Raw genomic sequence first — 13,150 nt, forward strand, 5'->3', positions numbered from 1 at the left:
GCCACATTCAAGTGCTAATCGAAACTAGGAAACGGACATTTCCATTTCAATCATTTAGCAGACGCTCTTATCCAGTGCGACTTACAGTAGTGAGTGCACACATTTTCATACTGGTCCCCCGTGGGAATCGAACCCACAACCCTGGCGTTGCAAGCACCATGCTCTACCAACTGAGCCAAACGGGACTATTTCCGACTTGCTAATTGGTCTGCTTGAAGTTATACAAACAGTTAGCAAGTCGAACATTTCCAAATGTACTAGTTCCGACTAGTACGTGAACGCGGCAAATGTATCTAGTGTTTTCAAAATGATGTCATACACATCGTGGCTCGTTCAGAAACCGTCAGTCATGAACTGAACAAGATGGTAGCGCTTTGAACTGCAGGTATGGTACAATGGACCTTTTGTTCAACTGTAGCCTATGCATTGCTTAATTAGTATGAACAATGACAGCCTTCTTCATGCTTAACCAAATGTTGGTGTCACTCAGCCCGGTGGAGAGCACAGGGATGACCACGAAACTAGAGACCTCCATTCTGGTGTTTGGGAGAGTGCAGCAATACAATGGGGACCTCTGCTGGAGATTCAGGATATTGGTCACAACGATCCAGAGTCGGCTATAATTTTAATCCCCTAATTTTGTCGATTTTGGTGGGGTAATCTGATTCCAACTTCTGTATTGAACATGAAGGACTGTTAAGGTTTTATAATTTAGATTACATATGAAAAATGTATTATGTTTAAAATATTTTATTCATAACACAAAAGGAAGGAGAAAGAATGCTTGCATATAAAAATGCAATAATGTAAGGCACTACGACCTGCTATTACCCTGTGTAATAACTTCATGTTTTTAAACACTGGATAGGTGCAGTGAAATGTGTTGTTTTACAGGGTCAGCCATAGTAGTATGGCACCCCTGGAGCAAAGTAATAACTAATCATTTTCCTTGATACAATTACAAACAGTTTAAACCGTGAAAAACTATAAAACCAACCAATATATTATGTAAGAAATATATAGCTAATTTTTGCAGAACATTTTACCATTAGGTGAAAGCATGTCCAAGGACACCATGCCAGGAAAACATGGAATAACTGTACATTTCCCACCTGATGACAATGTATTATTACATTCAAGTACATGGTTTAAAAATAAGGCATTTAGCTATCAGCCTACAATGGAAACTGATTTTCCTGCACTGAGCTCCCTGAGGAATACAATGCCACACTTCATTCCCAATACATACACACAATCATATGTTATCAATACATACCATTTCACTCTCTTTTCAAGTAATCATGATATCATAGCATATCGAAAACAGAAGATTTACATGTTGGGTTAAGGCATAGGGATAGGGGACAAAGACTCTTGATGTATTATCCAAAACACAATTGTCACTGTTCATATGACTACCTAGTTCTTTATGTCAACATAAGAAACTATAAGGTTCGTAAACTCATTACAATTAGAGATAAAGAAATGCCATAGCGGAATGACACACCAACCAACAGTAGATAAATACATTGACAAAACTATATGAAATGTGCCCAGAAGTAACAGCACACAATGTGATTCTGTGGCTGGAAGTAAAAAGTATGTGCAGAAAGAATGATCTGTCCCTTAGATTATGTTGTTAATCTCTACCTGTGTCAACATAGCTCTTGAGCTGTTGACACAGTATGTATGACATGAAAAATTGGCCAGTCTGTCTGTCTGTCTCAGAGGTGCTGATGTCAGAGCTGCAATCCCAAACCCTTTGAGGAGTCAGACGGCATATTTCTCATTCTACAGGATTCTATACCAGATTCTATAACGGACTGCCAAAATCTAGTAGAAATCTGCAATTCCACAATAGAACACAGATAACAACTAGAATCCACAATGGATTAACCCTTTAGCCCCCTCAGCGTTGGAGTGTCGCCCTTTGACCCTGTGAGCCTGTGGAAGTCGCTGCGTGTGAAGACGACCCCGGTGGAGCAGAGCAGGGACAGGAGGCTGAGGAAGCAAGCTGAGGCCATATAGGCACTGACGCTGTGTGATTGCTGCACTATGGAGCCCAGACACAGAGCAGGCAGCACCTGCAGGGGAGGGAACAGAACACAATAGAACAGTACATTATTAGGCATAATTGTTGAGACAAATATTTGTCCCAAGACAACACAAAGACACACAGACATGCACGCACAGGTCAACCGGTCTAACTTGTAGAGAGACTAGCAGCTGTCCTTACCTGGGAGAGCAGGTAGGCACTGTCCAGGATAGCCATGTCCAGACACATTCCTCTCTGAGGCAGGGATACGGCCTCTCCCTCTCTCTCCAGGGGCAGAGACACTTTGGGGGAGGCAGAGGTGAGAAGGGGGGCCTTGCCATGGTCGGGGGGAAGGAGGAGCTTGGAGTGGGTGTGGTTGTCACTTTCTCCTGGGTGAGAAGGTCTGGATTTGTAGCTGGAGAAAAAGACCTGAGAGAGAGAGAGATGTGGTTTAACTACTGTGATCACTTCTGTCAGAACGTGGCGTAGTTGTTTCGGTCGGTGCCGGCCATTCATCTGGCTCCTGTGTGTGGGGGTTCTGCTGGGCCTGCAGGTCTTGCCCCAGGCCTCTCACCTAGCTGCACTGCTCTACCCACAGCGCCCCCGCTGGCTGGAGTGGTAATGTGTGTGTGTGTCTTACCTGTCTGTCAGAGTGGTACAGACACAGCAGGGTGTAGGGCAGGACCTGCAGCACACAGAAGGTATATCCAGTAGCTGCGGCCATGACTGTGACCATCACTACACTCTTTGAGAAGCTCATCACAGCTGTAGCTAACGCTAGCAGGATCACACTGCTAACGTACACAGCCCGGGCACCTAGCAACACCATCCAGCGCTCCATCAGGATGGAGCAGACCACGGAGATCAGGCACTGCAGGAACAGACCCATGCTCGCCATGCGTACACCTGGGAGATATGAGGGGAGAGTAGGTCTATGGCTGCATTGAAATGGGTGAATTGAACATCTTTTATAAAAATGTTACAGGGTAAGGAGGAGACCAAAGGAAAAAAGGAGGTTGCTGTTAATGAAAATATAAGAAATGTATATAGTAAGTATAAGCTGGAAGTAGAGGCCTAAGCATTGTTGTTCACTAGTTTACTCCAATTAGGGAAAGGGTGGTGGGGTTGGAAAGTAATAAAGGGGAATATATTTTTAAAAAAAAGATATGTATGTGTATGTGTGTGTATATATATGTATATATGTGTGTATGTGTATATATATATATGTATGTATGTGTGTATATGTATGTATGTGTGTATATGTATATATATATATATGTATACAGTGGGGGAAAAAGTATTTAGTCAGCCACCAATTGTGCAAGTTCTCCCACTTAAAAAGATGAGAGAGGCCTGTAATTTTCATCATAGGTACACATCAACTATGACAGACAAATTGAGAAAAAAAAATCCAGAAAATCACATTGTAGGATTTTTAATGAATTTATTTGCAAATTATGGTGGAAAATAAGTATTTGGTCACCTACAAACAAGCAAGATTTCTGGCTCTCACAGACCTGTAACTTCTTCTTTAAGAGGCTCCTCTGTCCTCCACTCGTTACCTGTATAAATGGCACCTGTTTGAACTTGTTATCAGTATAAAAGACACCTGTCCACAACCTCAAACATTCACACTCCAAACTCCACTTTGGCCAAGACCAAAGAGCTGTCAACGGACACCAGAAACAAAATTGTAGACCTGCACCAGGCTGGGAAGACTGAATCTGCAATAGGTAAGCAGCTTGGTTTGAAGAAATCAACTGTGGGAGCAATTATTAGGAAATGGAAGACATACAAGACCACTGATAATCTCCCTCGATCTGGGGCTCCACGCATGATCTCACCCCGTGGGGTCAAAATGATCACAAGAACGGTGAGCAAAAATCCCAGAACCACACAGGGGGACCTAGTGAATGACCTGCAGAGAGCTGGGACCAAAGTAACAAAGCCTACCATCAGTAACACACTACGCCGCCAGGGACTCAAATCCTGCAGTGCCGGACGTGTCCCCCTGCTTAAGCCAGTACATGTCCAGGCCCGTCTGAAGTTTGCTAGAGTGCATTTGGATGATCCAGAAGAGGATTGGGAGAATGTCATATGGTCAGATTAAACCAAAATATAACTTTTTGGTAAAAACTCAACTCGTCATGTTTGGAGGACAAAGAATGCTGAGTTGCATCCAAAGAACACCATACCTACTGTGAAGCATGGGGGTGGAAACATCATGCTTTGGGGCTGTTTTTCTGCAAAGGGACCAGGACGACTGATCCGTGTAAAGGAAAGAATGAATGGGGCCATGTATCGTGAGATTTTGAGTGAAAACCTCCTTCCATCAGCAAGGCATTGAAGATGAAACGTGGCTGGGTCTTTCAGCATGACAATGATCCCAAACACACCGCCCGGGCAACGAAGGAGTGGCTTCGTAAGAAGCATTTCAAGGTCCTGGAGTGGCCTAGCCAGTCTCCAGATCTCAACCCCATAGAAAATCTTTGGAGGGAGTTGAAAGTCCGTCTTGCCCAGCGACAGCCCCAAAACATCACTGCTCTAGAGGAGATCTGCATGGAGGAATGGGCCAAAATACCAGCAACAGTGTGTGAAAACCTTGTGAAGACTTACAGAAAACGTTTGACCTGTGTCATTGCCAACAAAGGGTATATAACAAAGTATTGAGAAACTTTTGTTATTGACCAAATACTTATTTTCCACCATAATTTGCAAATAAATTCATAAAAAATCCTACAATGTGGTTTTCTGGAATTTTTTTTCTCATTTTGTCTGTCATAGTTGATGTGTACCTATGATGAAAATTACAGGCCTCTCTCATCTTTTTAAGTGGGAGAACTTGCACAATTGGTGGCTGACTAAATACTTTTTTCCCCCACTGTATACAGTGGGGAGAACAAGTATTTGATACACTGCCGATTTTGCAGGTTTTCCTACTTACAAAGTATGTAGAGGTCTGTAATTTTTATCTTAGGTACACTTCAGCTGTGAGAGACGGAATCTAAAACAAAAATCCAGAAAATCACATTGTATGATTTTTAAGTAATTAATTTGGATTTTATTGCATGACATAAGTATTTGATACATCAGAAAAGCATAACTTAATATTTGGTACAGAAACCTTTGTTTGCAATTACAGAGATCATAAGTTTCCTGTAGGTCTTGACCAGGTTTGCACACACTGCAGCAGGGATTTTGGCCCACTCCTCCATACAGACCTTCTCCAGATCCTTCAGGTTTCGGGGCTGTCACTGGGCAATACGGACTTTCAGCTCCCTCCAAAGATTTTCTATTGGGTTCAGGTCTGGAGACTGGCTAGGCCACTCCAGGACCTTGAGATGCTTCTTACGGAGCCACTCCTTAGTTACCCTGGCTGTGTGTTTCGGGTCGTTGTCATGCTGGAAGACCCAGACACGACCCATCTTCAATGCTCTTACTGAGGGAAGGAGGTTGTTGGCCAAGATCTTGCGATACGTGGCCCCATCCATCCTCCCCTCAATACGGTGCAGTCGTCCTGTCCCCTTTGCAGAAAAGCATCCCCAAAGAATGATGTTTCCACCTCCATGTTTCACGGTTGGGATGGTGTTTACATTTACATTTTAGTCATTTAGCAGACGCTCTTATCCAGAGCGACTTACAGGAGCAATTAGGGTTAAGTGCCTTGCTTAAGGGCACATCGACAGATTTTTCACCTAGTCGGCTCGGGGATTAGAACCAGCGACCTTTCGGTTACTGGCACAACGCTCTTACCCACTAAGCTACCTGCCGTGTTCTTGGGGTTGTACTCATCCTTCTTCTTCCTCCAAACACAGCGAGTGGAGTTTAGACCAAAAATATATATTTTTGTCTCATCAGACCACATGACCTTCTCCCATTCCTCCTCTGGATCATCCAGATGGTCATTGGCAAACTTCAGACGGGCCTGGACATGCGCTGGTTTGAGCAGGGGGATTTTGCGTGCGCTGCAGGATTTTAATCCATGACGGCGTAGTGTGTTACTAATGGTTTTCTTTGAGACTGTGGTCCCAGCTCTCTTCAGGTCATTGACCAGGTCCTGCCGTGTAGTTCTGGGCTGATCCCTCACCTTCCTCATGATCATTGATGCCCCACGAGGTGACATCTTGCATGGAGCCCCAGACCGAGGGTGATTGACCGTCATCTTCAACTTCTTCCATTTTCTAATAATTGCGCCAACAGTTGTTGCCTTCTCACCAAGCTGCTTGCCTATTGTCCTGTAGCCCATCCCAGCCTTGTGCAGGTCTACAATTTTATTCCTGATGTCCTTTCACAGCTCTCTGGTCTTGGCCATTGTGGAGAGATTGGAGTCTGTTTGATTGAGTGTGTGGACAGGTGTCTTTTATATAGGTAACGAGTTCAAACAGGTGCAGTTAATACAGGTAATGAGTGGAGAACAGGAGGGCTTCTTAAAGAAAAACGAACAGGTCTGTGAGAGCCGGAATTCTTACTGGTTGGTAGGTGATCAAATACTTATGTCATGCAATAAAATGCAAATTAATTACTTAAAAATCATACAATGTGATTTTCTGGATTTTTGTTTTAGATTCCATCTCTCACAGTTGAAGTGTACCTATGATACAAATTACAGACCTCTACATGCTTTGTAAGTAGGAAAACTTGAAAAATCGGCAGTGTATCAAATACTTGTTCTCCCCACTGTATATAAAAACATGGGGGATTGGAAGTGATGCAGACAATTACATTGATGGAAGTTACAATCTATCTGCAATATTAAGCTGATCTACCCCCTAAAAAAAATTATGAAAAGATAAGAATCAAGTAAATGTCTGCCCATCCTACCTTCGTCGTATCGTAGTCTCTCCTGTGTTCCAGGTGTAGCGTTGGGTACTCCACGGTACAGCCCCACTCCCATAAAGTCTGTATAGAACAGCATGAAACTCATCAGAGCCATCCAGCTGAACAGCTCAGCTACAAACAGCCGCCGTATCACTGCCGGCACGCGCATACACACACCGTACACATGCGGCAGTGCCGATACGCACAGCGACACACACCACCCCACAGCCATCCGCACACACTGGGGCCGCGACAGCAAGGGGTGTGCACAGTATCGGCTCCTCCAAGGGGAAGGGCTCAGGGCGGAACTAACGCTAACGCCCTTCCTGGTTTTCTCTCCTTCTCCTCCGGTCCATCTGTCCTCTGAGATGAAGACTGTGCTGAAGAGGCAGGTGAGGAAGATGAGGGTGATCAACGCGTAGATAAAGGCCTCCTGGCCACCCAGGTAGGCTGCTGTGGGGGCATGGCTCCAGTCCAGGGCTGGGAGCAGGTACCTAGGATGAGACAGAGAGGGATCACAGAGGTGGACTTTCTGGTCTCTTTTATGACATGACCTCTGATCTTGAGAGAGAGAGAGAGGTCCCTTACCCAAGGCATCCTCCGAGGCTGATCATCAGTGAGTAGACAGAGAAGGCCCTTCTGCTCTCCTCCTCTCCAGGGAATTGGTCTGAGATCAGCGCTTCCAGCGGTGTGAAACAGGCCTGTGGATAACAACAGTCATTTAGGTGCTATCAACTCCACACACACACACACACACACACACACACACACACACACACACACACACACACACACACACACACACACACACACACACACACACACACAGTAAGGAGCAATCAAATAAAGAATTCAAATAAAGTCATACAAATCTACATCCCAATGTTATCTATTTAACAATATATTGAGATTTTCTGCTTCACCTGCCCTGAGAACTCCAGCAGACAGGCTGCCCCCGCCAGCAGTACCCCCTCCAGCCAGCGGGGGCGCTGTGGGTAGAGCAGGGCAGCTAGGTGAGAAGCCTGGGGCAAGACCTGCAGGCCCAGCAGAACCCCCACACACAGGAGCCAGATGAATGGCCGGCGCCGACCAAAACGACCACGCCACGAGTCACTATACGAACCGATCATGGGCACGAAGATCAAACCCAGAACCGGCCCGACTCCTGAGAGAGAGAGAGAGAGAGAGAGGTAGAGAGGGAAGAGAAGGAGATAGGGAAGATCTACTTCAAAGCTCAATAACAAATCCCTTATTTCAACCATGGTCATAGTGTTTACACTACGGTCACTCATCCAGAACTAAGGTCATATAGTGTTGACTCACCCAGCACCATGGTCATGTAGCGTTCCTCCATGCCGGCCTGCAGCAGTAGAGGGGGGATGTAGAAAGTCCCTGCAGCCATACACACCTCCAGACCACAGGTCAACGTATTCACCAGCAACAGCTGACACACACGGCCTTGCATGACTCAAAGATAATTCCTCCGTCTATACCTCTATAGCTCTATCTCTATACTTGACACGTCCACTCTATGTCTCGCTCTCTGGTCTCTCCCCTACTTTCTGTCTCTCTCTCCCACACAGTTTCTGAGACACCTGTGATACAGGAGTTTATAGTGACTGTGTAGACAGGACAGAATGCTCTTCTCTATGCATGTGTTCTAAGGGCTAGTCTTACAGACGGAAGTCCTTGGGGTACCTGCATATGTAAATGAGTGGGTGGTGCAGAGGAAAAGGGGGCAGGGTTCTGGCTGATGTTTGTGTCCCATGCTTCTGTGCAGAGGTCCCAGTGTCTCTTTACTCAAGATAGTGGAAAACAGACAATATAGCTGACCGGATGGCTTCCCCAAGTTGTCTGCGCTCACATTGTACTTTTTTTTATTTTTTTATTTTTTTACTTCTGGCAGAGAGAGGTAAAGGGAGAGTTGTCTCTCTTGCTCCGTCTATTTCTCTCTGTCTTACGCAGGTAGAGCAGCAGGGTCAATGAAGGTAAAAGAGTCCAGTCCTGTGGTCATGCCTGATGTAGTTTACTCAAGTCTGCCAATCACCAGAGAAATCCACACACGAAACCATGGGCCCTGGGAGAAGTGAGGGAGAACAGGCCGATATGAATAGAGGCACAACGTGATAAAGGATATTATATAATATCTTGAGTCATTACAGGACACAACAAGCTTCCTAATTATTCTATAGTAATTTAGAGAGCTTGGGACTACAAGTTTCTATCTGCATTTTTGTCAAAATTGAGTTATTGACATAGCTTTGTTCTGTTCAATGTTCTCTACCCATATAGTACTCTAAATATCCCAATTCCTGTTGTTAAGTTAAAAAGAATACTAGATAAAAATAGCTGACACCATTCAAACCAATGAGGGTTTGGAACTTTAAAGCCAATTATCTCAGAATTATGTTTTTGCAGATACAGTAGAACCTTATAGTCTCAAGCTCTCGATTTATAAGTGTTGCCCTAATATTGGGTCTGGACTCGGGACTCATTGGTGGGCTTTAGATGGGTCACAACGCTTAAATAGCGACTGCCTTTAAAAAGCAACAAATCCCTTTGAAAAAGTTATATTTTATTCATTCTGGGGATTTTGAGGAAGTGAAATAGGCTCATGGGGGACAAACATCCTTAACCTCTATGGGATCGGTGGCCCGTATACGTGACGGTTGAGCTAACGTGCGCTAATGTGATTAGCATGACTGTTGTAAGTAACAGCAAACGTTCCAGGACATAGACATGTCTTATTTGGGAAGAAAGCTTAAATTCTTATTAATCTAACTGCACTGTCCAATTTACAGTAGCTATTACAAAATACCATGCTATTGTTTGAGGAGAGTGCACAACAACAAAAAACGTATCACGGAAGTGTTCTATTGCGTAGCTGCCTCATCCTGTAACTCGCAGGGAAAACAGGATGGAAAACCGGTTGATTAAGATTCTAAGATGTGATAAACTCCAATAAGACTCTTCAGGTGAGCTGGAATGTAGCTGCCCAGGAGTGAAATCAGCTGAGTCACTGTGTATATACACCCTGTCGGGGATCTAAAGTGATCCAAGGGGTTGATCCAAAGTGGGAGTGTTGTGCGTGTGCGTGTGTGTGCATGCAATATTTCTGTAAAACAGTACGTTTTCTCAGTAATCAGAGAAAGGGAGCAAGAGAGAAAGTGGTTGATTCTCTGGAAGAGAAAAGAAACACACCCCCGCCAAGTTGAGTTCAGCCCAGCCTGACTTGCTGAGGTGTGTCCTCCTCTTTCAGTCTGGCTGCCAGCTCAACGCACACACAACACAATCACACCCTGACACCATACTTTAATACCTAGTATCAAAACATGTGTACTGTGCCTAGATAAAGGTGTCTGACTTGCATCAGGAAGAAACTGATTGCTAAAGACTTGGCTTCACAGTCGAGGCAACTTGACAAATGAGAGGAGGAATTTGCACATAACTAGTTGGTTCTTTTTTAATGTTTGTTTTTGTTAGTGACAGTTACATTGAGGTCGAGTCAGGAACAGTAGCTCTCAGAAAGCAGCTCTCAGCTTGAAATTAGGATTTCACAGTGAGCACTCTGTCGATAATTTCATTATTATATCAAATAAATCAATTATTTATTACAAAACATCTTGACATGTCTAATTCTCTCACCTCAATGATTAAATGAATAAGGACATTCTATAGCCTACACTTCTTGAATTCTATTGAACGTTAACCTTCTACTGCAGTGGGCTAAATCAGGGTCACACAGTGTGTTTCTTCGCAGTATTAAACAAATCTGCTTTAAAACAAAAGTATACACCTCACACATATGGTTATGGGCTTAGAAAAAAGAAGACACGTCCCATGTCAGATATAGAGTTGAAATGTATTACATTTGGAGTTTGCATCCCAATATTAAACTTTATATACATCACAGAAGACTGAAATATAACAAAACCGTTCGACATAGAAACACCTGATTTTTGGCGTTAATTTTTTAAAAATGTTGATTAATTATGAAATTATGAAAAATATTAATAACATTCCACCCATGAGGCCACTAGAGGGCGATTTGGTCATTTGACTGCAGGAAAGGGGTACGTAGGGCCTAATATACTGCTACATCACTTTGAATAATTACACTCTTCCTTGCATCAAAGAAAGGTTGTAAAGTCAATAAAAATACAAAACTCACAGTCCAACCATAAAATAATCCTCTGTGTCTCTCGTAGAGCTGTGTCTGTGTGTGTCCACTCCTCATGTGCCCATGTCCGTCAACTCTCAGGAGGAAGTAAGTCCTGTGTGTGTGTGTGTCCTTTCCCATCAACCAGGCAATTCTAGACTTACCAAGGAATAACCTATATTCCTAGGTAACACACCTGTTGTGATGTGTGTCGCACCTGTCATGAGGTAACACACCTGTAACACACCTATTGTCAGCTGAGATGGGAGCTGTCGGGAGTGCCAGGCTCAGGTTCAGGCTCAGGTTGGGAACTGGAATATCAGCATTCCCATCACGTCCTGGAGAAATGAGTCGCATCAGCGGGGCAAACAACCACAACAGTGTCCCAGCCAGCCAAAAGCAGCAGAAGGGTGTGGCCTAAGAACCACGGTCACAACTGATTATAAAAAACCATCTCCTCTGGACACACACTCCTGAGAACACACCCCTTAGAACAATGGTTTCTAACCCTAGTCCTGGAGAGCTTTAGGGTGTGGGAACTTCTGTTGCAACCCAATACAATTGACTCAAAAAAATCAAGGTTGTAATGATTGGTTGACTAGTGCTGGGTTGTAACAAAAGCATACACATCATGTAGCTCTCCAGGACCAGGGTTGGTGACCACTGCTGAAAAACAGAGACAAACTGTCTATCTGACTCTCAGTGTAAAGACCTAATGATATCCCAGCAGAGGTAAATAAGCTATCAGCCAGTCACTACCCAGCATGCCCGGCGTGGATGTTTACTGAGGCCGCAATAAAGATGACAATCACATCCTGGTCCAACAGACCCACACCTGCCAGGGGAGCGTATCCGTGACAACAACAGGTAGGTAACCTAAACCACCAGGACAGTCAGTCAGAGAACACTGCTTCAATAAATCAAAATGAGAGGGCATTGAATAGTCATCATGTTCCCAAAGAAACCCAACTCTGAGCCGTACCTACCTTTTGACTGGCACAGAAATTCCAGATGGGCATGAATAATGTTCTAATCAGGAGAATCAAGTGTTGCTTAACATGAGCAGAGAAATTAGTAATGTAGTAGAGCAAATCTGCGCAGTGCTCAAGCTGAAACAAGCACTTTGAAGTCGAACAACACAAAAGTGTTAATGTGGCAGTTATTAAAAGTGTTGAATTAAGGGAAAACGGCACCTGAGGTCAGTCACACATACACACACAAAGTCAGTTAACGGGAACTATCAGTGTAGCAACACAGGATCCTTCATGTATGTGTGTGTGTATATGTTTATCCTCCAAAAAAAGGAAAGAGAGAGCACCCTGAGATGTCCATCTCTGTGAAAGATCAGCCCCCACTCACTGGGCACACTACGTCATTTCAATGTGGATAATTGGGTAATATTTGGCTGAGACGTTAATAAGTGAGTTTACAACCTATATTCACCCACTCAAAACACAGCCAAAGTTAGTAGAATTTCCAATGTCACTATGCTTCTACATCTGCATTGCTTGCTGTTTGGGGTTTTAGGCTGGGTTTCTGTATAGCACTTTGTGACATCTACTGATGTAAAAAGGGCTTTATAAATACATTTAATTGATTGATTGATTGATGCTTTCAACCATCTAAAAGCACAACCAAATTCCAATGGAAAAACAATGTCTGATTTTTGGTTTAGTTGTCACCCAAATAAATGTCTATCACTGCGCTTTCAACCATTTAAAAGCACAGCAACGTTCAAATGGGAATACAATGTCAGATACTTTGTTTATTTATACAACAGATTCATGTGTTATCAGTGTTAGCAGAACCAAATTACCTGGATTGCACCAAGGCACTCTGTATTTAATTAATAAAAATGCCTTTATTTGTATGGAATGTTCAATGGAAGAAAGATTTTAAAACCTAACACGTTTTGGCTGCATGGCCTTCGTCATGGAGTACAAAGATTTTTTGGAACAAAGCATTTTCCAATCAACCCTGATGGAAGAGGGAGTGGTTACAAAGTAGTCAATATTAATTGGATACTATACATTCAAAAGTGAAATAGATATGTTATCAAAATGCATATTAGGTTAAAAGTATTAGAACATACTAGAAAATACTAAGTAGTTCAAGCCTTGAATAGGAGTGGGCAAATG

At 43.6% G+C, this 13,150-nt stretch overlaps 1 protein-coding gene across 1 annotated transcript; it reads right to left on the reverse strand.

The window, feature by feature from the left end:
* Positions 1-742: 742 nt before the first annotated feature.
* Positions 743-11,184, reverse strand: slc45a3 (solute carrier family 45 member 3). Its single transcript, XM_084172521.1, has 8 exons — positions 11,025-11,184; positions 8,177-8,930; positions 7,777-8,018; positions 7,442-7,554; positions 6,857-7,347; positions 2,676-2,941; positions 2,237-2,464; positions 743-2,084 (listed from the first exon to the last, which is right to left on the reverse strand). The coding sequence occupies exons 2-8, from the start codon at positions 8,316-8,318 to the stop codon at positions 1,893-1,895; spliced, it is 1,674 nt and encodes a 557-aa protein (XP_084028647.1). The 5' UTR covers positions 8,319-8,930; positions 11,025-11,184; the 3' UTR covers positions 743-1,892.
* Between the last annotated feature and the right edge of the window lie 1,966 nt (positions 11,185-13,150).

The sequence above is a fragment of the Coregonus lavaretus genome (genome assembly GCF_964263955.1).
Source record: "Coregonus lavaretus genome assembly, chromosome: 12".
Lineage (NCBI taxonomy): Eukaryota > Metazoa > Chordata > Actinopteri > Salmoniformes > Salmonidae > Coregonus > Coregonus lavaretus.